General features: G+C 38.3%; 1 protein-coding gene across 2 annotated transcripts in view; it reads left to right on the forward strand.

The window, feature by feature from the left end:
• atrnl1b (attractin-like 1b) overlaps window positions 1–26646 on the forward strand; it is a 65217-nt gene that overhangs the window by 32577 nt on the left and 5994 nt on the right. For both annotated transcript variants that reach the window (XM_083932739.1, XM_083932740.1), the window contains exons 21-27: window positions 478–530; window positions 2382–2476; window positions 2732–2810; window positions 4795–4952; window positions 8597–8658; window positions 12888–12966; window positions 22829–22936. In XM_083932739.1, the coding sequence (XP_083788865.1) occupies window positions 478–530; window positions 2382–2476; window positions 2732–2810; window positions 4795–4952; window positions 8597–8658; window positions 12888–12966; window positions 22829–22936 (634 nt within the window). The remainder of the gene's footprint in view (window positions 1–477; window positions 531–2381; window positions 2477–2731; window positions 2811–4794; window positions 4953–8596; window positions 8659–12887; window positions 12967–22828; window positions 22937–26646) is intronic.

Below are 26646 nucleotides of genomic sequence, written 5' to 3' on the forward strand. Positions count from 1 at the left end.
GCACGGTATCAATGTCTTATCTGTTCTTTAAAATGATTCACCTTGATTGGTGGCTATTCTTCATTTGGCGTTCACATCTTAATTTAGGATTATATATCCCAAATAATCAAGTAGGAATTCATTAACATAAACTGTGTTGTTTGCTCTAAGGAATTTACAGGATTAAACTTGGTACATTACTTTTAGATTAGGCACTGTGTGCTCTGTGATCAGGTGGTACTTAAAGTTTGTTGCATGGCACTGAGTTGCTTTGATAAACAAACCCCCCCACCCCCCAAAAAAAAAAGAAAATCTAATTAACTTTTGCAAACTATCAGATTATTTTCTCTTTGTCAGAAGTAAGAGACTTGATGAGGCGCCAACAGCAGGAGCTAGTGTGCTGGCAAACACTGCTCCTGATAAGAAGGTATTCTTACTCTCAATCTGTTAGCACTCCTCTTCATCTTGTTCTCTCTTCTCTTGTTTTCTTCACTGCAGATGTGACTCAGAAAACCGTTACCTAGGCAATCCACTCAGAGGAACCTGTTACTGTGAGTAATTCGGCACTGGACTGCTACTTGCTGTAGAGACAGCTCATATGCACTCACACACACACACACACACACACACACACACACACACACACACACACACACACACACACACACACACACACACACACACACACACACACACACACACACACACACACACACACACACACAGACACACACATACACACATACACACATATACACACATACACACATACACACATACACACACACACACACACACACACATACACACATATACACACATACACACATACACACATACACACATACACACACACACACACACACACACACACCCTTGATTATTCTTGGCTATTCTTTCTGCTTTCTGCGCCCTCTTTCTCTCTTCACTTTCACTCTTCCGCTGAGGGCAGATGGAGCATTTTAGCACTTTGGCACCAGGGGCGCTTGTTCAGTGACAGAATGACTTGTCGTGAAAATGTCAAGTGCATCAGAAGGAGTGAGTGATTGAGCTAATCAAGGAGACAGAGGAGTAAATACTCTCCACTTGTCTACTCACTCTCTCCATCACCCACCTACTCATTCATCAATTTAGAAAGTTGACTCTTAGTTTGAGTTGAGTGTGTAGTACAAAGAAAATTCATCAATGTGAGTTGTGCAAAAAGCTGCTTTATAAAAAAAAAAAAACATACACACCCAATATTCCTGTACGTTTTGGTGTTTGTGCTTTGTATGTTTATTTGCATTATGTGGTGTCCTTCACGGTGCTGCAGTATATCTCTCCATCAACACTCTGCCACAGACAACAGAGCCTTTGCCAAGGTTTTGTCGCTTTTTCAAATGCCAAAGCCAGACAACGGGGCTCAATGAGGGGAAGACAGGAAGTAAAAGCCTGAAGCTTGCTTTAACCTCTGCTCACCACCGGGACTTTCTCTTGAGCTCTGTTACGCAGTATTGTAAACACGACACTATCTGAAAGGCCATTGAGCATGAATTAACATGCTGCTCCCATTGTGACGTTATCAAGCTACTTCACAGTTTGTATGAGTTGGCATCTCACTTCTGATATTTGTGTATGAACCTGAAAATATATAATGTTATAATAATAAGGGGTCTTTAAAGAAAACATCACTTTTAGTCCCTGCCTTCAGCTTCACAATTTGTCGCACATATACAATATGATGTACACCAACTTTGACCTGAGCATCAGTAAGAAATCATTTTAATCCATAGAGTTGGACTTATGGATTAAGTCAGAGTGATAAATGATACTATCTTTATTACTGTAAAAATTGCAGTTGAGATGTAATCATCTACTGCCCCATTACTTTCAAACAGAAAAGTTAAACATCCATGGTACAAATGTGTTTGAGGATTCAAACCAAAATATAATTGCCAATCTACATTTTGTGTGTAGTCATACTTTATGCTCAATCAGTATGTAGTGAATTCATACGTGACCACGATTGATGAAAAATTTGTTACTTTATTAATCCCTGCAGGGGAATTTTTTAGAGCTTGCTGTCAGGGTGAGGTATTCTTACTCGTTCTCTGCTTGATGAGAAAATTGCACACCCTGATTGCTGTCGTTGGACTTGATTACATTTTGATTTCTCCATCATTCGGTCGATCACTTGGAAGTTTCTTTTGATCACATCACACAGCGTACATCTCTCTATATTTTGGTTCATAGCAGTCTCTAGTAGTGTACGGTAAACCACAGCTGGCATCTTAGATTGTATATTCTTCGAAAAGTGTCCACTAGGGATGTTCAGTGTACAGTCGAATGATACAGTGGGGAAGCATATGACAACCTTTTATTCCCCTGATTTTTTAATTTTTTCCCCTTGATTTTCAAAATAGACAATCTCCTGATCGACTACCAGTTCACCTTCAGTCTCATCCAAGAAGATGATAATCACTACACTGCTATCAACTTTATGGCCTCACCTGAGCAGGTAACTGTCAAGTCATACACTGTTACATTTAATGTTGATCATTTATATATCAAGACGCTAGAGAGTTGCACTATTCCTCTATAACAGCCCATAAATCGCTCAGGGCTCCCTGAATCCTTGTTGAATTCCATAACCTCTTCATAATAACTCTGCTTTTACGATGTACTTTACTATAACGAGGCTCTTGCATCTTTCAGATATTATCCGTTTATCTCATATTTAACTACATTACTGTATTATGTTTTCCACCTGAAGGCTAACAAGAACCTGGACATGTCCATTAATGCATCCAACAACTTTAACCTCAATATCACCTGGTCGGTGGGATCAACAGGTACTTTTACATGATTTTTCATTTAATTCATTGTCTAGTAAAAATGCCTTTATTTGACCATGTACACAGCCGATTTGCCTGTTTTATTTTTATATTGATTTCAATCTCATCAGTGTGGATTGAATAATCAGCCCATTTATTAGAAAGTTTAGTTTTTAGTTGAAGTAGATGGATTTTCTAAACTTTGCCATATTCTGCACAAATTTGTGCAAAAGAGCAAAAATAATTATGCAGTAAAAACAAGCATTATTCTGCACCTAACATATGGCTAACGCTATTAGACGTTTCGGATCAAACGGAGTTGTAAAATGGAGGTCATATTTCAATGTCATAAATTAGAAAATCTGAAAATCTCTGAATATGTCCAAACCCTCGTACTGCATAATTTGCAACTACAACACAAAATGACACACACTCAGTTTGTCCCGACCATCAGTGAGAAGCCATTTCCATCCACACAAGAAGTCTGCAAACACAGACCCAGGCTAATAAGACATATGTATGCAAATATACTCACCGTTTAATCTGACATAAACATTAAATTATCGGTTAAAAACCCTTTCTTAATTAGTTTTTTTTTTTTACATTTTAGGGGTATAGAATGAAAACAAGTTTGCCCATGATGCTTTTAATGTGTTGGCCAACATGCTTACTTCACTCCCATCTCAGATGTCTGAGGCTGTAGATATGGGGTTTCTAACGTGATAATTTGTCTTTTTCATTATAATTTTTATGTATTTTTTTAAACAATAATTTAGTCATTTGGTATAACAGCTTTACCAGGAACTATAATGTACCTCCTCTGGTTAGGGTGTACTGTGTCACTGTTGAGAGGGTATTATAGGTCCCCAGAGGAAAGGCGCCCAAGGACACTGCAGTTGTCCATTGCCACCGTTTATCTTCTGCCCTCCACTCGTCTCAAGTCATCTGCCACTTTCTGTCTGCCCACAACACTGACATTTTCCAACCACTAAAACACGTTAACCTCCTGCGCCCCCCAACGCCACCATAACCTTTTTCGGAGCACCGTCATTAATTTAAGTTGGGTCCCCTTTCCCCCGCAAAGATATTGTGTCTCTTAAGGAACGGGAGCCTCTTCACAATCGACAAGAGCATTGAAGCGCCTTTGGGTGGGAGGAGGAGGGTGATTTCAATTAAGATAAATGTGCTCACGTAGCCACACTCAAGCTGTCATTTTCAGTTCTTTTGTTTTAGAGCTGTGGGTTGGAATGTCAATGTTGAGGAGCCACTGACACAAGGAAGAATAAGAAATGACTTGAAACATTTAGATAGACGGAAAAAAGACTAAAAGGAGTTTTGGTTGGAAATGAATTAGTTTTTAATCTCATGCTGAGTGTTAAAATCTTGAATAAACAAGACATTCTAAAGTTTACACTTCAACTTTGACAATATGGAATTTTATTCAACAAAACGACCAGTTTTAGGCTGTTGTAAAAGTAAATGGCACCCCTCTCGTGAATACTGAACATAAGTGAACACAAAGAAATATTCATAGAAAATAATTGTTGATATATGCAGATTTTTGTTGCTCTCATAAAGTGCATCCACCCCAAGGGAATAAAATGCTAAAGTCTAGGTTTCAGATATACTAAATGCATTAGTGGTACTATGGATTCAAATGATGACTGTGGGCTCAGCTGACTTAGTCATGACCTATGGACAGCAGCTCTTTCAAGCTGTGTTTTTCTCCCACGTTCATTTAGCAATAATATATGGACAGCATGTATAATTATAAGATAAAGCTCTACTCTGTTTCAGGTCAATCAAAAACCAGTTTAATGCACTTAAGGCATAAAAATACTAATTGCTTATGAGAGGTTTTTTCTTTTTAACTCAAATTGCTTGATAAACCCATTAATGGATTCATAATGACATGTTACAGCTTTATCTCTGTATGTACTGTAGGTGTGCTGTCTGAGCGCTAAATGTCAGCACGCTAAACATGAACTCTTTGCCCCAACAGCTGGAACTATCTCTGGAGAGGAGGTGCCCATCGTGTCCAAAACTAACATCAAAGAATACAGAGACAGTTTCTCCTGTGAGAAGTTCACCTTTAGAAGCAACCCCAATATTACCTTTTATGTCTACGTCAGTAACTTCTCATGGCCCATCAAGATCCAGGTAAGGACTGTGTTTATGACCTCAGACAGTGATCTAATCCTATCTTCGTTCGGTGTGATGTTGTCAGAACAGTGAGATATCATGTCTTTTTGATCAAAACAGGTAAAGGGGATATGTAAATACTCTGAACGTATCATAGAGAGGTGAACACGCCTTTATTCAGAAACTGTGCCTTTAAACAAGCCAACAGGATTTCTGTACGGCTGTTATGTCACAACTATAGACAGTATATACAGTATATAGGTAGACAGTGCTACCGTCATTCCCCGGCTGCAATGACGTGCAAAGATGCTGAGAGCGCAGATGTGGAAGAAATGGAATACCGAAATACTTTATTAATCCTCAGGGGGAATACATTTGTGCATTAGCTCCCTTCTTGAATAGAATATGCAAAGAAATTATAATTACAGACACAAGAAATATAAATTGGTGTCAGAAATAAGAAACAGAGATATGTACTTTCTGCAAAGATTTACTAAAACCTATGTACAGTACATATATGTAGAGAAAAATATGTGAGAATAGTAATAGTGCTTAAATGAACATGAATGTTCTATTAATGGAGTGTTTATAAAGCTGACCAATCAGAGCAGACTGGGCTTTTTCAGCAGACAAAGAGACAGGCGCTAAAAGGGCAACAGAGAGCGAATACAGGTATATTCAGACAGACAGTGTGAGAAATATAATGTGTGTTTTTTTTAACATTAATGCACGTAAACATGTTAAACCCCAAAATACACTAGCTGAAATTGAGCCTAATATTTCCCCTTTTAATTGCTCTCTAGTATGCATGGTCATCCTAAAGATAAACAATTGATCCTATATACTTTATAAAGAGAGAGCAGGAGCAGCCTCTGCAGATGCACAGCTTGTTGTTGTTGCTCAGGGTGATTTCAAGTGCACTTTATTCTAATTACAGATTTAATGAGCGATGGTTAGCGTGCATAGGTGCACAGCTGTTTTTTTTTTTTTTTTGCGGGCAAAAGCAATGCACCATTTAACCTTTCCTACCCCTCTCTCTGAACGGAAGAGATAAAGCTTTGATTTGGTGGATAATGGTGGCGGAAATACAATACAGCGAAAAATAAATACGATTTGCTGTCAGTCCTTTTGGGTTTGCAGGAAAACCACAATTAAGCTTTTGTCAAAAAATATAATGGTTTCGACAGTGTTGCTCCATGTCTGCTGGATGTGTAACTGTTTGCTATCAACTTTACCATATTCCCTTAAAAGCTGATACTATACAGTAGGTGATAATAAACGTCTGCCAAAGAATAAATAAAAGACATTTAGTCTGCAACAATTGTACGTTAAGCGTGACACTTTCCCTGAGAAATATGATGGATCCAATTATTCTTTACAATAGCACACAATCCCCTTTTTCCTAATTAGCCCACATCCAAGTATTGATTTCTGCATTTTTTCTGTACCTCCCTTTCACAAGGTAGATAATTGGACCACGGTGTGGCAATAATATGTTTAGGGTCAGTCCATCTGTGGAGGTGGCCTAGTAATAGTTTTCTATTAGATTTCCTGGCCGGCAGTCACTTATTTATTATGGACTGGCCTGAGCTGTTAAAGCAAATAGCTTTTGTAACAGGATAAGGTCTCTATTTGCTTGGCTTTATGATGCAGCGGTAAGAGCACAGACCTGGATGAGATAAAGCCAAATTTGAGAATGCACTCAGGAGCCTTTTTGTCTACGGTCTGAACCCATAAAATAAGCATCTAAATGTGTGTAAAGATAGTAAAGTGAGGTCCTGAGCTGAGACTTTTCTGTGACATCATTATATAGAGTAACTGTAACACAAGAGAGCTGTGCGATGTAATAAAAGTCCGCTTGTAATGAAAGAACATTCTCAAATGATGCCATTGATCGGCCCAGATAGATGAATTGAAATTAAATTAACCCCAGACATATTGCGTTGACCTTATATTGTGTGAAAAGCAGGGCTGTACGCGCTCAATGAAACTGTGCCACTTACTAAAAAACCCGGCAACACATCTGTGTAATGTGTGCTTTTGAGTCATGTTAGCCATGTCGGTGAGCATCTCATTTCACATCAGCAATTCTCATTTCTTAGATAGAAAGGTTAGAAAAAGGCCAAAGGTGTGAGACGTTCGTAAGGATGATGAAGTTATCAATAAAGAACATCAGTCTAGAGAAGACTCTCTCAAACATGCGAACACTGTATGTCTTCTGATAAAGCTAAATATTCAGCTCTGTTGCATTTCAGCTACAGATAAGTGAGGAATGGGGAAAGAGGGACGCTTTTCTTCTTCTCTTGTATACACAAATATAGAACAACTGAATCACCAAAATAAATACCCATTCAATTTCTGCCTCATCAGCATTCAAAGCATCAAACATGACGCAAACAATCAACCTCTAAAAGCACAGTTTGTGACATATTACCCAACCGATGAACCAGAGGGCTCAGCACTGCTGCACATGACGTCTTGTTTGTGCGTCCAAATGCTTTCGGGGCGAAATGCCTTCAAACATCTACAGTAGATAATGACGTGTCACTACGATATGGCCTATCAGATGTGATTCAGCTGCTGGGACTGTGTGTAATCTCTTTTTTAATTAAGTAAAATATATTTCTGACTGGCTATGCTGCTGACACAAATACACTACTTATCAGCTATATAAGCGTTATGCGTAAGGGATCATGTAGTAGGGCGGGTCATTATTGTGAATTAAACACTGACAGTCCTGGAGGGGTTTTTGATCTCCTTGAAAGGATGTAATTCGCAATAATGTGCCGCTCACTCTACAGTACATTATCCTGCTTATGACATGACAACTTTCCAAAGAAAATAATTTCATTGATACAAAATATTGATTTAAAGAAGATTTAATTGATTGAATAATGGTCCCTACTGTCTATGATCAAAACTGCATCCATAGCAGTGGTCTGCTATTTAGAAATGACAGACCGTTAAATGCCATAATTGACCAATCAGAATGTGCTTGTGGACTAATATATATTTTATTGGAAACAGTTTTTCCCTTCCCTAAACAGATTGTGTATAATGTTATAGTAATGATTAAGAATTTATTGAACTGTAATGTTTTATTTGTTTGTAATTTTGCAACCGGAAAAAAAGTCAGTATTTTTCATCCCTTGCCTCAAGTCATTTAAGAACTCAAGTCAAAACACGGAATTGTATCAGTTAATTAATGTTCTGTAGTTGTGGATCGTCTACACGCATACAGCCTTTTTTGCCTTGTTTTAAAAAAAATCTTTTTCCAATAAACAGACAATTATTTTCACAAGCAGAAGCTTTTAAAGGAGAAAACTCATCAGTGACCTTTTAGCGGGTCCAGTCTGCTTTTCCTGCAGACTTGAAGTATTGTTCACAATATGGTTTTAACCCCTTCACAATGTCACAGAACAAGTAGGAGAGTTCCCCTTTCAGAATTTAATCAATTATGAAAAGAGATTGAAATTATAAATGTCAGGTTTACAAACACATTTGGAATGACTGATAATGCTGAAAAATTCTCCATTACCTTTTAAGCGAGGGGATTTTGCCTATACTCATCCTATTGGCTGCAAAATATTAGATTTAAAATTACAAACATGTTATTTGTCAGATTTGTAGTCATTTCTCATTCTCGTCCTTCTCTCAAATAGATTGCCTTCTCCCAACACAACAGTATCATGGACCTTGTCCAGTTCTTTGTGACATTTTTCAGGTAAGTGAGCCGAATATGCGTATGACTTGAACACACCCACTCGTTCATTTGTTTTAGCTCTTTAGCAGTCTAGAAGCATCATCCAGAATTTGACCCACCGCCTCTTCATTTTCCACCCCTGCCTCTCTGGGCTTATTGAGTGACTTGAGCCTGTTCTTTTAACCAAGTACACGTAAGTGCTTCTTGTGGCTTCAAGGAAGCGATTTTCCTTTTTCAAGTGGCAAATGAAGCAGCCAGTAACCGTTTGAATAGGTGCATATTGCTCTGGGAAAGCCATCTAAAGAGAAGGCATGGGCGATCAAGATATGAGGGGCTCTTAATGATTTTTCATCCTGAGAGCTGCGATGGAAATCTTTTCTCATTGAAATGTTTCAAATGAGTCGATTGAGTTCTCTCAAAAACACAGCAAAGTCTGAATACATTAAGAGGATGTGAGTATAAATGGAAAATGTAGGCATTAAGTTAGATATTGAGGTTTTTAAAAAGCCTCAAAAGATCAGCGTTCATGTGAACCCTCTCTAATGAATCCTCTCTAAGAAGTTCCCTCACAAAGCTTTGGCTGCTGTATGTCAAATCAGTCAATCAGCATAAATTATGTTGGTTTCAGTCATTAGATCAGTGTCATTGCTGAGGACATTTGTTTTTAGACCTGACGCTGACCGTGGTGCAGTTACTGTGTTTACGTGTATTTGTTTTTATTTCAAGGTGCGCTCCCCAGAGTAGCCCGATGGACTAACATATTATCTGTGTAGCTGTCAAGGTGGGAATGGAAGACAGGCTTTGCCCAAGGCACCTGCCCATCATTGGCCAGCCCACAATAAGTTTCCTGAAAAGCTGTCACACAATCAGTTATCTTATGCCTCCATCCGATCAAATTACAGTTGAATAGCCGAATTCTTGCAAGGAAAGGGGAGAAGGACAGAGATTATTTTATCTCAAAATGTGTCTGACAGCTACTTGCATCATTTGCACAGGAAGCCTTTTTAAATGGGGACACAATAGGGGCATTTGTTACTTTTTAAAGTAATAAATGAGTTTTCATATACCCAAAGCATTGTAAATTGTCGTAGTATTTACAAAACACTTCTCCTTTAAGTAATTTTCTCAAATTTCCAAAATGTGTTGAATTCTCATACTAGATTGTACTTCATAAATCCCATGGAAATCAACCCCAACAACCCATTCCCTGACACATTTGTTGGCGGGTTTTTTTTTTACCTTTCTTATGCAGGTCATTCTAATTAAACCCCCATTCTTTCTGCCTCCTTGTTGTCCAGTTCTCACTGACCCATAAACCCTGAAATGCAAAAGGCCCTGATGCCATCACAAACTGTTGCGCATGCGTGTGCGTGAACCTGCGGGAAACACAATCAGCCTGATGACAAAATGTCAAGTCACCCCACAGGGTTTCTAGACCTCCTTGTATGTAGAGGTAGACGGTGAAGAAATGACGCCATGACAAGTGCTATTTTCTCCTTCTGTTGTTCTCCCGTCGTGAGTTTGTTCAAATAGCTCCACAACCCTTTTCACTACAAGCCGTTTAGAATAATTCATTCCTTATTTTCCACATTGCTTCTTCATCTTAGGGACTTTGTTATATTTACTTGCAGGGCGCTGCATAAGTTGTAACCTAATTAGACTTTGATTATTGTTTTATGCTCTCTGATTAGCTGCTGTAGAAACTGTCTAATAAGATGCTGTGCTGTATTTGCACTGGAACCCAAGGGTCTTATTTATACTAATTAACAAGTGTCATTCCAGTCACATCTATATATGCATGTGTGTGTATACAGAATATTTCAATTATTATGTTATTAGTCTTGTAGCATAGACTTATTAAGAATTCATGACCAACTGCATTCATATAATTGTCAGGAAAGGTTGAATGACACCCCCTTATATTTTTGTCTTCTTAGTTAGCATTTAAGGGTGCTTTTTACAGAGCTTCTGGGATCATGTTTTACCAGCCTAAAAAGCCTGTAGAAAGCAGGTATAGATATCATTGATTGTTTTCCCTCGTGGTAACTGTAGCCTTGTGGTTACAGAAAGCAAGTAATTAAAAGAAACCGATGTTGAGTTCAGGTTCCTCTCTGTAAAAGCCAATTTTCTCATGTTACACTAAGGATGGGGATTGCCAAGTCTTTATTCAAACTAGTGCCAATTGATTTTGATTATCGGTTCGATTCTTTATTAATTTATGATCAATTTTACCCAGGTTTCTAGTGTCAAAAAACTGTTTTATTATGAGTCCAAACACAGTGTAGTTGAAATGAGAGAATATTTTCACAGCTTTCCCTTTTTCTTAGGTTTTCAGGTTTTTCAAAGACAAAAAATCTGCTAAGACTGCCTGCATGGTGGTAATGTTATTATAACAGCACACTTTGGACTCCTTGTTTCCAGAGTTTCATCATGGTTTTACAATGTGCAGCAAAATGCCGTTCAACAAGCTTGGAGGCATAAGATTCTGGTTCATTCTTAACAGAAACTAGTTATTTATCCCATCCCTAGTTAATCACTTTTAAAAAAGACACATTAATAACAATAATAACAATAATAATAATAATTATCATAATAATAATATGATGGAATAACAGTGGGATTTGTCCGAGATTAGTAAATTTAGGAAATACTGTAGCAGCTTCCTACTGTCTTTCATATGTTTCGGCGAGTTAAAGTTCACACCTGCTGTTGCTAGATCCTATCTCATATTAATAACTACTTGAGTGCATCTTTGTGTTTTATATTCGTCCTTCATTACCTTAAGGCGCTAGGACATGAATGATTGCAGAACTCCTTTTATTAAAAGCAGAAGCAGAAGGAACAGCAAAGGGGATTTAAGCTTCTTTACTTTATAAAATAGTGGTGAGAAAAGCCAAGCGTCTGTCTAGGGATTTGTGTCACTTCTGCCACATGAAAATCTCATCCCCCCCACACACACACACACACGCTGGCACACACAGACACTATCTTCAAAGGTGTGTAAGATGGTGCTAGTACTTTAAAAGAATGAAAGGGTTCCCAGCTTGTGCATCGCTGAAATAAATCCCACGTGCAATGACGGGATGTCTGAAGCACAGAGTTTCCCTTCACTCAGCACTTAAATCCCACCTCTTTTTTTTCTACCCCCCTCTTAGCTTTATTTGATAAACTGTATTTCCCATGTGTTATCACAATCCTCACAGACATTATCACCTCCTTAAAAGATCTTGGGCAATAGATCTAGCCGGCAAATTGAAAGCCTACTCAAGTTAAAATATCAAACAAATGGGCCTGTGAAATCAGATCTAAGTCAAGTGTCTATGGCCAAATGTGCTTATTGGACCAGGCTGCCCATTTTAGAAATGTTGCTTGTCCCTGAAGACAGGGGCTCATTGGTCATATTACAGTATGTTCTCAAATCTAAATATGATTTGGTTCCTGAATATCAGGTACATGGTTATGTTCCATGTAATTCAGTGAGTAGATAATAATTTGAAATTACTTAAAAATGACTGAGCCATGGGTTGCATTGAACCTACATCAACACCAAACCTTTTATTTTGTTGCCATATATATTTTTACCTTACAACAGTGCTCAGTTTCCAACATGTTGCTTTACACATGCTAATAGAAAGTGCCGAATGTCCCTTCAGCACATAATAATCTTAACACACTCATCTGTCACCAGGATAATGAAGTGGAAGCTCTCAATCAGTCATAGTTTTCTATCCCAGCAGCGCTCGACTCTTGTTGAATTTCCCTTGACTAATGATTTTACTGTTGGGTTATTAATTGAAGTAATCGGCCAAAATATTCAGTCTACTAAGAAATGAATGTGCTACCTCTTCATATCATCTCCCCCATTTTGTCTTTTATTTTTAAGTTAGAGGGGAAACTTTGAAGTCTCTTTTCCTCCAGTACGATTGTAGATATTTAAACATGTCAAGAAAATATTGTGAAAATAATAAAATAAATGCTTGATAGCTTAAAGTTCTGTATAACTAATGAATTGCAGCTGTAGGCGGATTTAAATGTAAAGATAGGGATTCTTGCAATGTGGTAACATAAAACTTTCCTGGGTTAAGCTGCATGTTTATATTTAGTATCTACCGTTGCATGCAAAAAATGCTTTTAATACCCGAGTGTTGACTACTCCCTTTATGCATAGAATATGTTTGCACTTTTTAAACTGACATCTGTTATTAGTTAATGTCGCCTTGCTTGATATTGTTTTGTCGCTTTCATTCCAGTTGTTTTCTATCACTGCTCCTGGTGGCTGCAGTGGTGTGGAAGATCAAACAGACCTGCTGGGCTTCACGACGGAGAGAAGTAAGTCCATAAAAACCATTCTGCCCTGTTGACATACAGTAATAACATACACCCCGTTGTGGATATATTTAAATACCTTCCAGTTCACCCTGTAGAAAATTTTCAATATGTTAGCTGAGGCAGTATTATGGGCTGGGCTTGAATATTCAATATTGGGATATTTGTTTGTTGGGTAGGTTGTGGCTTGTCTTTTTGTTTTTCTTCAATACCTTAGAATAACAGAATCCTTAAAATGTCTATCTCAATGGAGATAGTCTGCTGTTTTAAATGAAGATAAACAGCGTCCTTCCCGAGTCATGCTACAGACAACCCCCCCCCCCCCCCCCACCCTTTATTTTTCACAATAAGGCTTTTGTTTTGGTCTTTGTTATGATCTCAACATTTCCGACTGCAATTGAAGGCAGCTTCATTTCACAGAGAAAGCAAAGAGACAAAGGGAACTGGAGCTTGTTGCAGGAAACAATGAGCTGTTACACAAACTCCCAGGCAGTTAGGAGCTTGTGTTTTGTTTGTTTTTTCTGTCATAGTTTTTTAAAACTCTCTTCTGGAAGTGATAGAGGCAGGGATGTTCACTGTTAACTGTACAGCATTATCATACTGCATGCTGCAGCCTAAACGCACTACCCCCACTCAAAATGAAGGCAGGACTCCGCTTTAGCCGGACCGCCTGATCTGGTCTGAATGCCCGCTAACAGATACGTCCTCATCTATAAAAATCATTCAGAGAAAGTCTTTATCTGCTAATGGCTACAGCATACCAGTATTTGATCCATTGTTTTGTCAGAAATATGGTTTAAAGTAAAGATGATAATTCAGATAGATTGTGGATTGAAGTTCAGTGGACCATTGGAAAAGGTATGAGGATGCGAGTTGAGGAACAAGGATGACTTCAAGAGAAGGTGATAGAATGAAATATTAATATTCAGTATTCATATGAAAGATAGGGTTGAGAAAATATGTGGATGAAAAGAGGTGAAAGGTGAGATGATTGGCAGTAGAAATTTAAAAAAGAATAAAGATAGATAGAAGGATACCGCGCAGGAGCAAATGTATGTAAATTCACCTCACTGAACCCAAGCTGCACAGGGTGGTTTCTGTAAGAGGAACCACCATTTCCATTTCTCTTCAATCCTATATTCTGTCTGATGCCGTCTAATACTCAAAAGCAGGAAGTTTAATTTGGTGCACATCCAGCCGTATGACCTGCAGTCTACTAATAAAGCTCCCACAATTTATTTCCCCTCTGGGGATGACATTGATAATCATAAGATCCAGATTTTATGTACTCTAATTGATATATGAAAATAAACAAGAATGATCGCTACCGTGACTCCGAATCATGCCTATCCAAAGAATTAAAGTCAATAAAAATTAATGCAGGCAGATGGGCTTATGTCATTAAAATTCTGCTCACTTTTGCTGTATGCTCTTGGCATTCCCATCATCTGTTTGTCGCTGCCCTTCAGCTGCCACATGAAAATAAATAAATAGTTAAATTAAACATTCTCATCTCTTAATTTTAGGTGATTGAAAAGTTTTGTCACCGGAGGAAAAAAGTACTTAAAAGAATGTTTGTTTGCAGATTACACATCCGTTTGTATCTATGAATTGATTCATTAATCAATTTAATATATATATATATATATATATATATAAATATACTGTATATTTTATTGCTCTAGATTTGAGTCTGTCAGATTTGGGGTCGCCATATGTTTTTTGTTTTTTTTTAAGTTTGAAACTTGAACCCTCCATTCCTCACTGTTCTCTTATGTCTGAAATAGTTCCTCCTACCTAAAATCCTCTGGGATTCCTTTGTTTGCTGCAAAGGTGAAAGTTTTGTAGGTTTGATGGGAATGACTGCTCAAAACCTGAGATCTGACCAGCCTAAGATATGAAGTTTCGATCACTTATGCAGTTAAACCATGTTGACACAAAAATGTTTTGCACACCCTATATATTTTTTATTTAAAAATGTATAAGTCATACTAATAAACATTTCTACGACATGGCTTTAAAAAACCTGAGTAAAGTTATACCTTAAGGTTCCTGTTGTGGCATTTTCTGCTGCCCTGCACTTTTAAACAGAAGGTGTAAAAAGAGGCTGTGTGTTAGTCACTTTTTCCTGAAAGCTGTATCAGCCTTGAGGGTATTCCCGGATAGGTGCTGTTATGGGTGCTTCAGCTTTGGAATTAATCTCTAGTCTCAAGAGACTGCTTCTCATGTGACAGTTCTCTTGGCCACATTCCCCAAATGCCCAAATCAGTAGGACCATTTGTAGTGACTATTGCTAATAGTTGGGTGTGTTTTGTATCTATCTTTTTATCTATGTACTTGTGTCTGTTTGTAGTGATAAGGTCAAACAACTAAGAACAGCTTTCGATGCAGTCAACATAAGCTTTCAATTTAGATCCAGGCCCAACAATCCTGCAATGACCTCCAACTTGGATCATGTTCTCCCTTTTCTTTGATCAACTCTATTATCAGTGTCTGACAGGTGCAGACATAATCGGTCTCTGTTTCAAAAGCTTCCCAGAAAACAAGATCTTCTGTCTGTAGCATTGGCCGCTCAAAGGACGATTCTTCGCAAATCCATCCTTGTGTCCTAGAAAGGACTCTCTTTGCTTTAGTGTGTTTTGTTTGTTTTTTCTCAAGTGGACATTAAAAATATTATTCTCCATTTTAAAGTTGGCACTTTATATGTGATGCAGCTATTAACAAAACCATGACTGCAGTTGTTTTGAACTGATGGATGTCATAACTGATCATAATGTAAAAAAAGTCCCTCAAAGAATCATGCCAATGTATGATAATTATATGGAATTATTTAAGGAAATTTCTACATTTTGACTCATTTAGACTGAATAAATAACTAAAAAGAGATTAATTTGGACTGCATTACAATCAGCATTTATTACTACTATTATTGTATTTTTTCTTCATATGGCCCATTATAAAAATGCAGTTGCGGTTTAAGAAGAAGGAAGAATGTGTGGGGTTTAAAAGACATACGATATGGTTCTGATTCTGCTGTGTTGGTTTCGATCCTTTAAAAAAACAAGAAACTGTCCATCGTGAGTCCTGCAAAAAGTGCAGTGCTAAATTGGGCGAGTGCTCTATCAAGTATGTGTAGTATTTTCAAAGAAGCACAAGCAGCTTAAGTGACCCAAATTGTCCAGCATCCACAAACCATTTTCATACAAATCATTTAAAGGGCAAGCCGGTGATGGCATTCATAATTAATCCATTACCACGTTGCCTGTAATTGTAGACATTTTAGGTTGCACACAGCATTTCCTCACAGTTACTAATGTCAAGTTGTAGTCACTCACTCGTGTTGAGACAGTACCAAGTCTTGTACAATATTAGATAAACTGATTTCCACCAATCTTGTCCATTAGTGAAATGATTGGCTTTTCACTGAGCATTGCGTCCAGTCAATTTGAAAGGGCATTTGAACAGCCCATGCACTAAGGAGGCTTGTCCAAATATGGACTGAAAGAATTTGGGCAGGAAGCCATCTAATGCTCACAAGCCTCCTCCGTTTAACATAAGAACATGGAATAAAAGAGTCTTAATAAGGCCTCTGGAGATAACGGAGACAATAACGAGTCACTGATCCCACCAAGTGACATGGATTTCTGATACTGATTGAACTTTTTTTTTTTTTAAAGATTGAACTTTTGAATGTTTTTTTTTATATATTGATTTCTGGGGTGAAACCTATGTTAGTAATTCTGGGTTGTGTTAGATATAAAACACGGTGTTTTGGAGTTTCACAGTTTGACATGAGTATTTGTACATAATCAAATTGGCATCATCTGTTTGTAATTTTGCCACAGATGAGGGTTGGAATAATAACCACTTATAGCCTCACAGAATCTTAGAGCCATAAGATAATAAATGTGTAATTCCTGGAATTGACTTAATCTTACTAAGCTGAACTTTTACCCCGCTAATACACTGATTGGATTAGGGCTTTCTTTTTTGTCAGGGGTTCAAAGGACTTGATTCCAAAGGGGCAGATGTTGTATTTGAATCATTTTAAGTGAGGATAGAAGACGAGACTTGGATCCTGAGTGGAGGGGGGGCAAAAGGGTGAACCCACTACAGCTGTAAATGCCACAGAGGAGGAAGAGGGCTGACCTCTTTGAAGCTACCTGTGGGGGGAACGGGAGGGAGGGGGCTCTGACATTTCACAAGAGCGCGACACGGAAGACGTTTTATACACAAACGTGGATGCGTCTAATGCAGCTGCTCTCTCTCTTTATCTCTCGTACACACTCCTACAAACACTTGGATACAAGCATCATACAAACTCACAACATATGTATTGACCGTTGCATAGAGTGGTGTGTGTAGAGTGGTTTGATCTGCACTCTAAAAGCACTTCAAACTAATATTGCGCAGCAGTTGCCAGAAAAAGGACCTTTTTTTTCTTTTCAGCACATTCAGCATGCCATTTTCTAAATGCACCAGTTACTAATTAGTATCTGTTTATTTGAAGCTATCATCAGCCTATAGAAGAAGGTGTAACTGTTTGCTTAAACCTGCCTTTTGTGTTAGGTGAGGACAAGATAGTGATACCGTTTTGTACAGACCTTCATGGTGCCCATGATGATGAATGTTACTGACTTTGCTGAATGTTCCTTTATCACCACCAACAGATCAACATTTCCAGTTTCCCTGTAACATTCAACATCTACTAGAGCAGGGGTGTCCAAGTCTGCTCCTGGAGAGCTACTGTCCTGCATGTTTTAGGATTCTCCTTACTCTTACCCACCTAGTCTAATGATTATGAGGTAGGGTAGCGGAAGAGGTCTGGTTTCCGTTTGTAGTCTGAGATGTATTTACCACTCACGTTTGAGCAGGCTTTCATTGCGTGCAGGGAAACAGCCTGTTTGGATGGCAAAAGGGGTCAAACGCAAATGCCGTCATGAAGTCACAGAACCCATCCACCATTGTCTTAGAGTGTCCACCCAGGTGTCATGTTTCCCTCACTGCCGCTCGGAGCTAGAGCTGATAAATACCTGTGCAGAGTCATTTGTCCCGGAAATGAATGCTGATCGTAACCTCCCACTAAAGACAAAAGCCAGATGTTACTGGGTGTTTGTTTTTTTGTCCAGTGTAAAAGGAGCTTTTGTCTTGTTTTCTGTAAAGGTCGTGGCAGCATGAGCCTTCACTTAAAAACGATCACTGTTAACAATCTGTTTTAATTAAGATAGCTCAATTATCTAATTTGCTATACGCTTGCATTGACAAAACTGAAAGCAGTATATTACTAACCACATAATCCCCTCTGCAGACTTGGTGTGGTCTCACATTGTGCGCTTCCCTTGAAGAGCTCAATCAGCGGTCATCGATTGCTACAATAAGATTATCCTACTCTTAAACCCCCGGTCACCTTGCATGTCCCTTGTTCAGTCTAAAGTTGGCACTTTAATAATTTCCTCTAAGGTTCCAGGTGATTGAGTGTACCTGTGATTAGGAGTTCAGCTTAGGACATAGCTTCGTATGAACAGAACAGAATGATACGAAAAGGCAAGGTAACATTTAATGAATATTTTGTTAGAATTTAACCTTTCAACTTATTTTATTAAAGAAAAAAAATGAATGATATGTATTATTACAGTAATGAGTTCTTGGCACAGCCTACACAAAACCACTCAAGCACGGCAACATCATATCAGTATTATATGCAGTGGAAGTCTACTAAAAGAGGTGTCTTCATTTAGTGAAGTCCATTAATCCAAGTTTGTGAAAGCATTTGTTTTTATTTTATAATATGTTTTCATTTTTATATGTTAAAAAAAAAAAAAAATCTGGAGAGCAGCGCCTGTGGGCACAGCCAGTGATCTTTGAAAAGGACAAAGTGACCTGCTTAGGTGTAGAATATGCTCAGAGGCGGGATGACACTTACCCTTTTATAGAATCCAGTGAAGGGAACAAAATGCCGTATTCTCAAGACAGATAATTAATGCACTCACTTGCCAAATTAATCAAGTTGCATAGCAATGCACTGCATGTCCACCCTTATCACAACCATGAATAGCTGCAGCTTGTATTCTCGACGCAATCAGTCTGTCTTTGCACAAACGCCATTTGCTTTTTGCAGAGTTCACTCTCTTTTGTCATTAACTTCTTATTCATTTCTAGAATCTCTCTGGTATTGAACCGGTCCTTTTTGATAATTGTATTCCCAGCACAGTCTTTGATGCCCGCGCCGGCACAGAGCGAAACGCCAGCACGTTCCTTCTGCTCTCATCTTGTGCGTTGTTGCTTTAAATGAATTCTGCAACATGATAAATAACATAACTGCTATCTGACATTTAGGATGAATGTTGTTGGATATGAGGCTCTTGTGTTGGAAACCATAATAAGCCGTGAGCTGTTTTCTTGTTTTGCAACAACCCCACCGGGCCCTCCATCCTGCTTTTATCTTTTCGAAAAGGGCAAAATTTCTCATTTTGACCTGCAGAGACCCTACAGTTTAAATCGGTTTTAGTGTGGCTGGTTTTGATGTTTAATAGTAGAGATGTACAAGAATCTAACATGGGACCTCAGATTAAATGTTTAAAAATCAGAGCAAGAAAAAGAAAAATCAATCGAGTGATCAATCTCAATTTCATATGGCTGTTGTTGGGTTTTTTAGTGTCGTCGGTTTCACCTCCCCCAGGGCATGTTTTCAGAGTGATTCAACGAAAGCAGTTGTTACATGGATCTCACTCACTCCACCATCAGTCTGTAAAACTAGTCTGTAAAAGGATGGTTGAACTTTCAAAATGCCTCAACGTTAGGGCTGTGTATTGGCAAGAATCTGGTGATATGATGCGTATCATGATACAGAGGTCATTCTTAATTCTGTTGCAATATACTGTATTGCGATACTGTAAGTAAGGTATGTATTGCAATTTGAGGGTTTTGTGAGGTCTCTTTATTTTTTTATTTATTCATTTAATCTTTATAAAAAAAAACACAGATGATTCAGGCTCTGGCTTAAGAGCTGCCTGAGCAAGTACTAGTAATGTAATGAGTCACTGTTAGCTCTCAAGTTCTTTTGACATTTTAATTAAATAATACCATTTCCATCCATCATTATGTTTTTTTCTATGTACACCTGAACTATAACTATTTGAATGAATACAGTGTTCTGACATGCTCTTTTTCTAAACCTGTCATAGATGGAGTCTATGATTCCCCAAGACGTTAATTGAAAATGTTTTCTCCATCATTTTTTTCCCACTTGTTCACTTTTACAATGCTATCAAACCTCTCCAGACCTCATCTGAATTTCGCTAATTAATACCCAGACTAATGCATACTTAATTCAATTCAGAGAGAGTGAGTGAGGTGGGGGGTCTGGACACAAGAATATCAGGGTTCATTACTACACCAAGGACAAATTCCTATTCAGGATTAGGACCACCAGAATACTCAAAATTATCAAACAGTTTACCCAAACAGGCACACAGTTTTATTAGAGGGATCATGTGAGATAATTGCAAAGTCTTTGAGCAGTCAAATGTACTTCAAATCAAATCAGCTTTATTTATATAGCACCTTTCATACATATAAAAATGCAGCCCAAAGTGCTTTACATTAAAATCTAAAGTGCTTTACATTAAAATATGTACTTGAGTACTTACAGATTTTAATCACAGATTGTATTCGTAGACTTTTGAAGGATGAGCTGAAGAGTTATTCATGTTATTGTAGCATTTTTTTATTTCTTTTTTTTTTCTAGTTAAGTGTCATTTATGTTTTTTGGGCAATTGACCATTGGCTTAGACTCACCCCGTTAATCACTGTTGCTTCACCTCTCAGGTTGTGAGTGAGTGAGTGAGTGAGTGAGTGAGTGAGTGAGTGAGTGAGTGAGTGAGTGAGTGAGTGAGTGAGTGAGTGAGTGAGTGAGTGAGTGAGTGAGTGAGTGAGTGAGTGAGTGAGTGAGTGAGTGAGTGAGTGAGTGAGTGAGTGAGTGAGTGAGTGAGTGAGTGAGTGAGTGAGTGAGTGAGTGTTGAAACACTGGCTCCTTTGATTTTAGGGAGAGGTAGATAAAAGCAAGCTTCTCATTTCTAACAGATGACTTTTGCTTTTTTTACAACTGAAATGACAATTGTCGCTGCCAGATTTTTTATCAAATGTAGTTATTAAGCTTCTAGTTAAAAGGCTCCTGATGACTTTTTATTCTCCCCATCTAACACATTTGAAAATGAGACTCCATATAAAAGGTGTCTGAAATATGCCACTTGATAAACTCAACACATTATATTATTTATTTGGGCTACACATTTCTTTTGGTTTTGGAAAGGCTAATAAAAAAAGACATATCGCCCTCCAAACTCTTGAAATGGCGAGTATCATTCTTTGTACAGCTTCATGCACACCACGCCAGCATGTGAATGAATCTAAAGTTTGATGTGTTTTTCGTGTTAAGGTATAGTTGCTTAGCAAGGGTTTGACAGTTGTTGTTTGGGGGAGGGGCTAATGCTCAATAAAAAACTTTTCCTGTTACCCATTTTAATTTTTCTTAGTTTAAAAAACTGTGTTGAAATTCACAGAACCCAGAACACCCAACAAACGGCAATGACAACTGTGTATCAATACTGTTGTATGGAATAGTTTGTATGTCTGTGCACATGTAGAGCTTTACTGAACTTGAGAGAAGTGCAAAGGAAGGGCACGTCGTGAGGCCGATCATCACAACCGCTTGATGTGCTTAGTAATCTGAAGTACAATTAGGTCCTAATGCAGCACATTTAAGCTCATCACAAATCCAATACCAATCAGTGATGTCCTTGGTGTTAAAATGGGGGCCTGTTTAGATATTGATCAGACACTGCATTGCTGATGAAAGTATGGCGCTAGTTGTTTTACAATATTGATTAGTGGGGAACAAGAGTGGCTTATTTTCTGTTCATTCTAAACAGAAATGGTGTCGTTCTTGGATAGTGACCTGAACACAGCATTGTCTCTGTGCAGAGAAAATTGTTTTGCTGTTTCTCTGTGGTATGTGGGAAATAAATTGCAGTTGATATTAAATTGCAGGCTGCTTGATCAAATTGATGAACACAGATTCATAAATTAAGATTATCTCAAATTAATTTGTCTAGGTTCAAGTCTATTCACAGTATTTATAGTGACGATGATGGTTTATAGTGCTGTCATATCACTCTAGTTTGCATCATATTAACGATTTTCTTTGGAATAATTTGGTACTTTGTGTATGTAAATTAAATGGATAAAATATTTAAAATTTCCAGTCTATTATATAAGAAGTGAGGGATTATGTAGAGTGAATATAGTGTGAATTAAACCCTGACAGGAGGATGCATGATGGTTTTGAATCACCCTAAATGTGTTACAATTTGCAACATTGGTCTTGTCCTGCTTATTACAAAACTTCCTACTGAAGAAATCAATAATTTGTGTCGAATTGAATTCTTTGATTTTATTGAATTCAAAAGGGTCCATCGCAGTTTTATGATCTGAACTGCATCCATAGCAACAGCCTCTTATTCAGAAATTACAGAATGCCGTAATTGACCAGTCAGAATCAAGTCATTAAAGTTGGTTGTAATATGTTTTTATTTCTATTCAACATCATTAGAAATTCAATGCATTTGACCGTTTTTATATGATGTATTAAGGATGGGACTATAATTGTTTTTTTTATCACCGATCACGGAAAATAAATAAAAACACTCACTCAAGTTAATTGTGGTGAATTTCCATTAGTGGAATAATTGTCAGCTTTGTGAATATCCTTCAGACTTTATTATAAATACTATATTTATCTATTGTTTGATTAGTGTATGTTCCTTGTTCATACTCATCCATATGTCATCTGTATTTGATTTCACAGCAACTGATGAGAGAGCGTCAGCAGATGGCCAGTCGTCCATTTGCCTCCGTTGCGGTTGCACTCGATGCCAGGGGCGAGGAAACAGAACTGCTGCAGCCTGTGGCTGAGGTGAGTCCTGCTCTCTTGTTTGGACTCATACATTATTATCAATATATGCAATATAAGGGAGATGCAGTGTAACTACAACTGCATCCATGTAACATTCGCAGGAGTCTTTCATACTGATGGCTGACACCTTAGTTTGTTGATTTCCTTCTTTTTTTGTTAGCCTGTGTTAGTCGTGACAAGCACCTTCAAATTTGCACATGTAAACGCCCATTTTGTTATCTTTGCACAGGTATCTTAAACACTCGGTCTAAGATTTGTGATGTGTAATTCCCTTTACTGACATGCATACAACGCTTTTGTAGTGCCACATAATTGGAACTTATTGTTATGTATTCAACCAGCTCTATCCCCCCACTATGTCAGCCTTTTATCCACTCCCCTCATCAATAAGAGATCTGTCCTTTCTCCCCCATGTCCCTCTCCTTTATGTGAATTGTCCTCTGCAATCAGGGCTGCAGACTTGCTGACATTTGTCAATCGATGTTATAAATCTTTTATGCAAAGTGATGTCATGATACCATTTATGTTTTTAAAAAAAAGAAGATTTATAAAGATTTTCAAATGTAAAAAAAAGTTTTATGGTGCTTTTAATCCTCTTGCAAAAACAACATGGTCATTGTTTTAAAAACGCCTCACTGAATTGGAGAGGGACTGCTCTGCTATTAAATAGCGACGTCAGGATTGTTTGTGGAACATTTTATTATTGTTCTTTTTCTCTACAGTGGTGGTGATTTTGCACTAAAATTTTGATTAATATGTCATTATATCCTGCATGTTCAAATGCTTCTGCAAATCTGAACTGTTATGTCCAGTTGCTACTCCACCTCTCAATTCCTATAATATAAATACCTCCCATACAAATAGAAAATAGAGAAGAAGACTGGTGTTAAGCACAGAATAGCGCTCTATGACACCTGGGATAAAAGCATAGCTTAGAGCAATGTGGGGAGCTACAACTCTCAAGTTGACATTGGAGAATCAACAGTGTTTCCTCAGCCAGAGCCAACTCTGTGTCACCTGCCGCTGAGAGAAATAATATCCCCGTGGCAACCAGGAAAAAGGCACTCCATTAGCTATTAATGTATAATACTAAGTGGTACTCTCTGTGCATTATGGTGCTTTGAAGGGCAACGTAAAGAGCAAAAGAGGAGAAAAACAACGTTTCTTGGCTCTCTGGATGCACTTTTTAAATTACAGTCTGAATCTGAAAAACCTCTGCCTTGAGTTAAGTAAAATGTTAATTACATACTTGTCAGTGGGATGTGTCAATCTGTTATTTAATAATTTATCCCAGAAGTGTTCCTCCCATTTCTGCGCAAAAACCAGACACAGTTTTCTAGTTATAGAGTGCATTAATACAGAGACTTTGCATTCACTGGAGAGTATTGCTGTAAACAATGTCCCAAGCTGTTTTGGAAATGATAACTATGGGGGGGGACATGCCGTCTTCTGTTTCTTGACCCATTCAAGATGCAGAATGAACCGATGAATGCTTGACTTCCAATTACACTTCGATGTCCATGCAGCTTTTAAGGAAGTTACTATAAAAGTTTTGCTATGGAAAACACCTAAGAAACCTGATTTACATGCCTGTGTCCTAAATTGATTTCACAGTTTTTAAGCTGGATGATTTTCAGTAGCACCCAAAGTTACAGAAAGTTTTTTAAAAACACATTTTACGGTGACAGCCTTGAAGCTGCTTGGTGAATTAGTTGCTGGATTTACCATTGAAGGAGCTGCATTCAAAGTTAGTACATTAATATAACAGCAAACAAGTATTCGCTATGTAAAGATATTGTGTAGTAGCGCCCTGAGCAGAGAATGAAGTCACTCTTCCTGTGTGCGTGTGTGCGTGTGTGTGCGTGTGTGTGCGTGTGCGTGCGTGCGTGTGTGCGTGCGTGCGTGCGTGCGTGCGTGTGTGTGTGTGTGTGTGTGCGTGCGTGTGTGTGTGTGCGCGTGTGTAAACATTTTCTCTGTTGTTTGTTTTGACAGCCAATATGGCTGCGCATGTGGGCATAAAAAAACGTCTGTATTGGAGGCAGTGACATCACAACTGTAGGAAAGTCCAGACGGCTTCTTTAAAGACACAGTTTCTGAACACGGGTTGTGAAAATTTCTCTGTGGATTGAGCATTTTGATACTTTCACAGTATTAATGTAGCACCTCGACCTGCTTAATAATTAAAAAAGAAAAAAAAAGGATGTGGAAATCTCACTTTCTGCAGTTTGGGACCTTTAAATGCTGCTAGTTTTTCCAGTAGCGAGAGTGTCACAGAAATGGTGTCAAATGACATTCAACAATGTGTGACGCCAGCGTTTCTGTAGGCAAGGTGTAAATTCCAGGTGTGAAGTAGCCAAATAAAACACAAATATCTTAATACTTCCTGAAAGGGCATTAAGCTCGCAGGGACCCGAATGCAAAACACACATTTCTCTGTTGAAAATGTGTTTTTTTCACAGCTCATGCAGTTAATGTAGCAATTGTGGTAGTGCTTTCTAAAACATATTAACAATTTTATTCTATTTTCCTACTGTTAAAAATAATTTGTATTGACCCATATCTATAACTGCTATAACTGACTTTGCCATCTTTTTGAATATGTCTGATTTTTGGACCGTGATCCAATCTACATGGTTTCAAATAAGAAAATGCATATGTTGGATGACATACAGCTCCATCACGTGCCTTGGCTCCAGCTGAAGGTGAAACCATATGAAATGAGTCTAATTCTCTTTTATAGAGGTTAATTGGTCAGCATCTGGCACCACTTAGCCATTGGAAGTATTTGTTGATGTCAAAGAGGACACTGATGTCACGCTAGCATCGCTGGCTTCCCGTTCGTTTCACCGGCTCTGTTTGTACAGACCCACTCGTTCACTGATTCACTGAAGTGCAGAGCAAAATAATTGTGAAGAGAATGTAAACAAATAATAAACACACATGATGGTCAGTGTGGAAGTCTGAGGTTGGCTGAACAAATTCTATTTCAGGGACAAAGTTTAGATATTAGAATAGGGGCTTCAGTACCAGAATGACCCCCTTGCATCCCATTTGACACATTTAAGACCTAATTCTCCAACTGTACTCTCTCTCTAGGCACTGATCTCACTGCATTCATTATTACCAGCTCTCTGTCACTAAGTCCAGCTGGCCTGAGAGAAACTTTTTATCCATTTCTGGCCAGTTTAAACCCTCGAGAGATGGACGTTGGTTTTAGTGAGCAAGATGTCAGCAGCTGTTGGACAGAGAGCCAAACACTGCAGGCCTAGGTCTCGATGTCACAGATGTCTCTATTCACTGTGGCTGGCATTCAACATATGGAACCACTAACGGACAGCTAGTATGATGGATCACACCTGTCAGCAGGAGGAAAGGAAAGCAGATAGTGTGTGTGTGTGTGTGTGTGTGTGTGTGTGTGTGTGTGTGTGTGTGTGTGTGTGTGTGTGTGTGTGTGTGTGTGTGTGTGTGTGTGTGTGTGTGTGTGTGTGTGTGTGTGTGTGTGTGTGTGTGTGTGTGTGTGTGTGTGTGTGTGTGTGTGTGTGTGTGTGTGTGTGTGTGTGTGTGTGTGTGTGTGTGTGTGTGTGTGTGTGTGTGTGTGATGATAAGATGATTAGATTATGATTAACCATAATACAGCTTGATTAATGCACAGTAGGATTGCAGGCAGTGTAAACCTTCTTTGGAAGATATGAAAATGGCAGCTATTTAAA

Source organism: Echiichthys vipera (assembly GCF_963691815.1).
Source record: "Echiichthys vipera genome assembly, chromosome: 18".
Taxonomy (NCBI): domain Eukaryota; kingdom Metazoa; phylum Chordata; class Actinopteri; order Perciformes; family Trachinidae; genus Echiichthys; species Echiichthys vipera.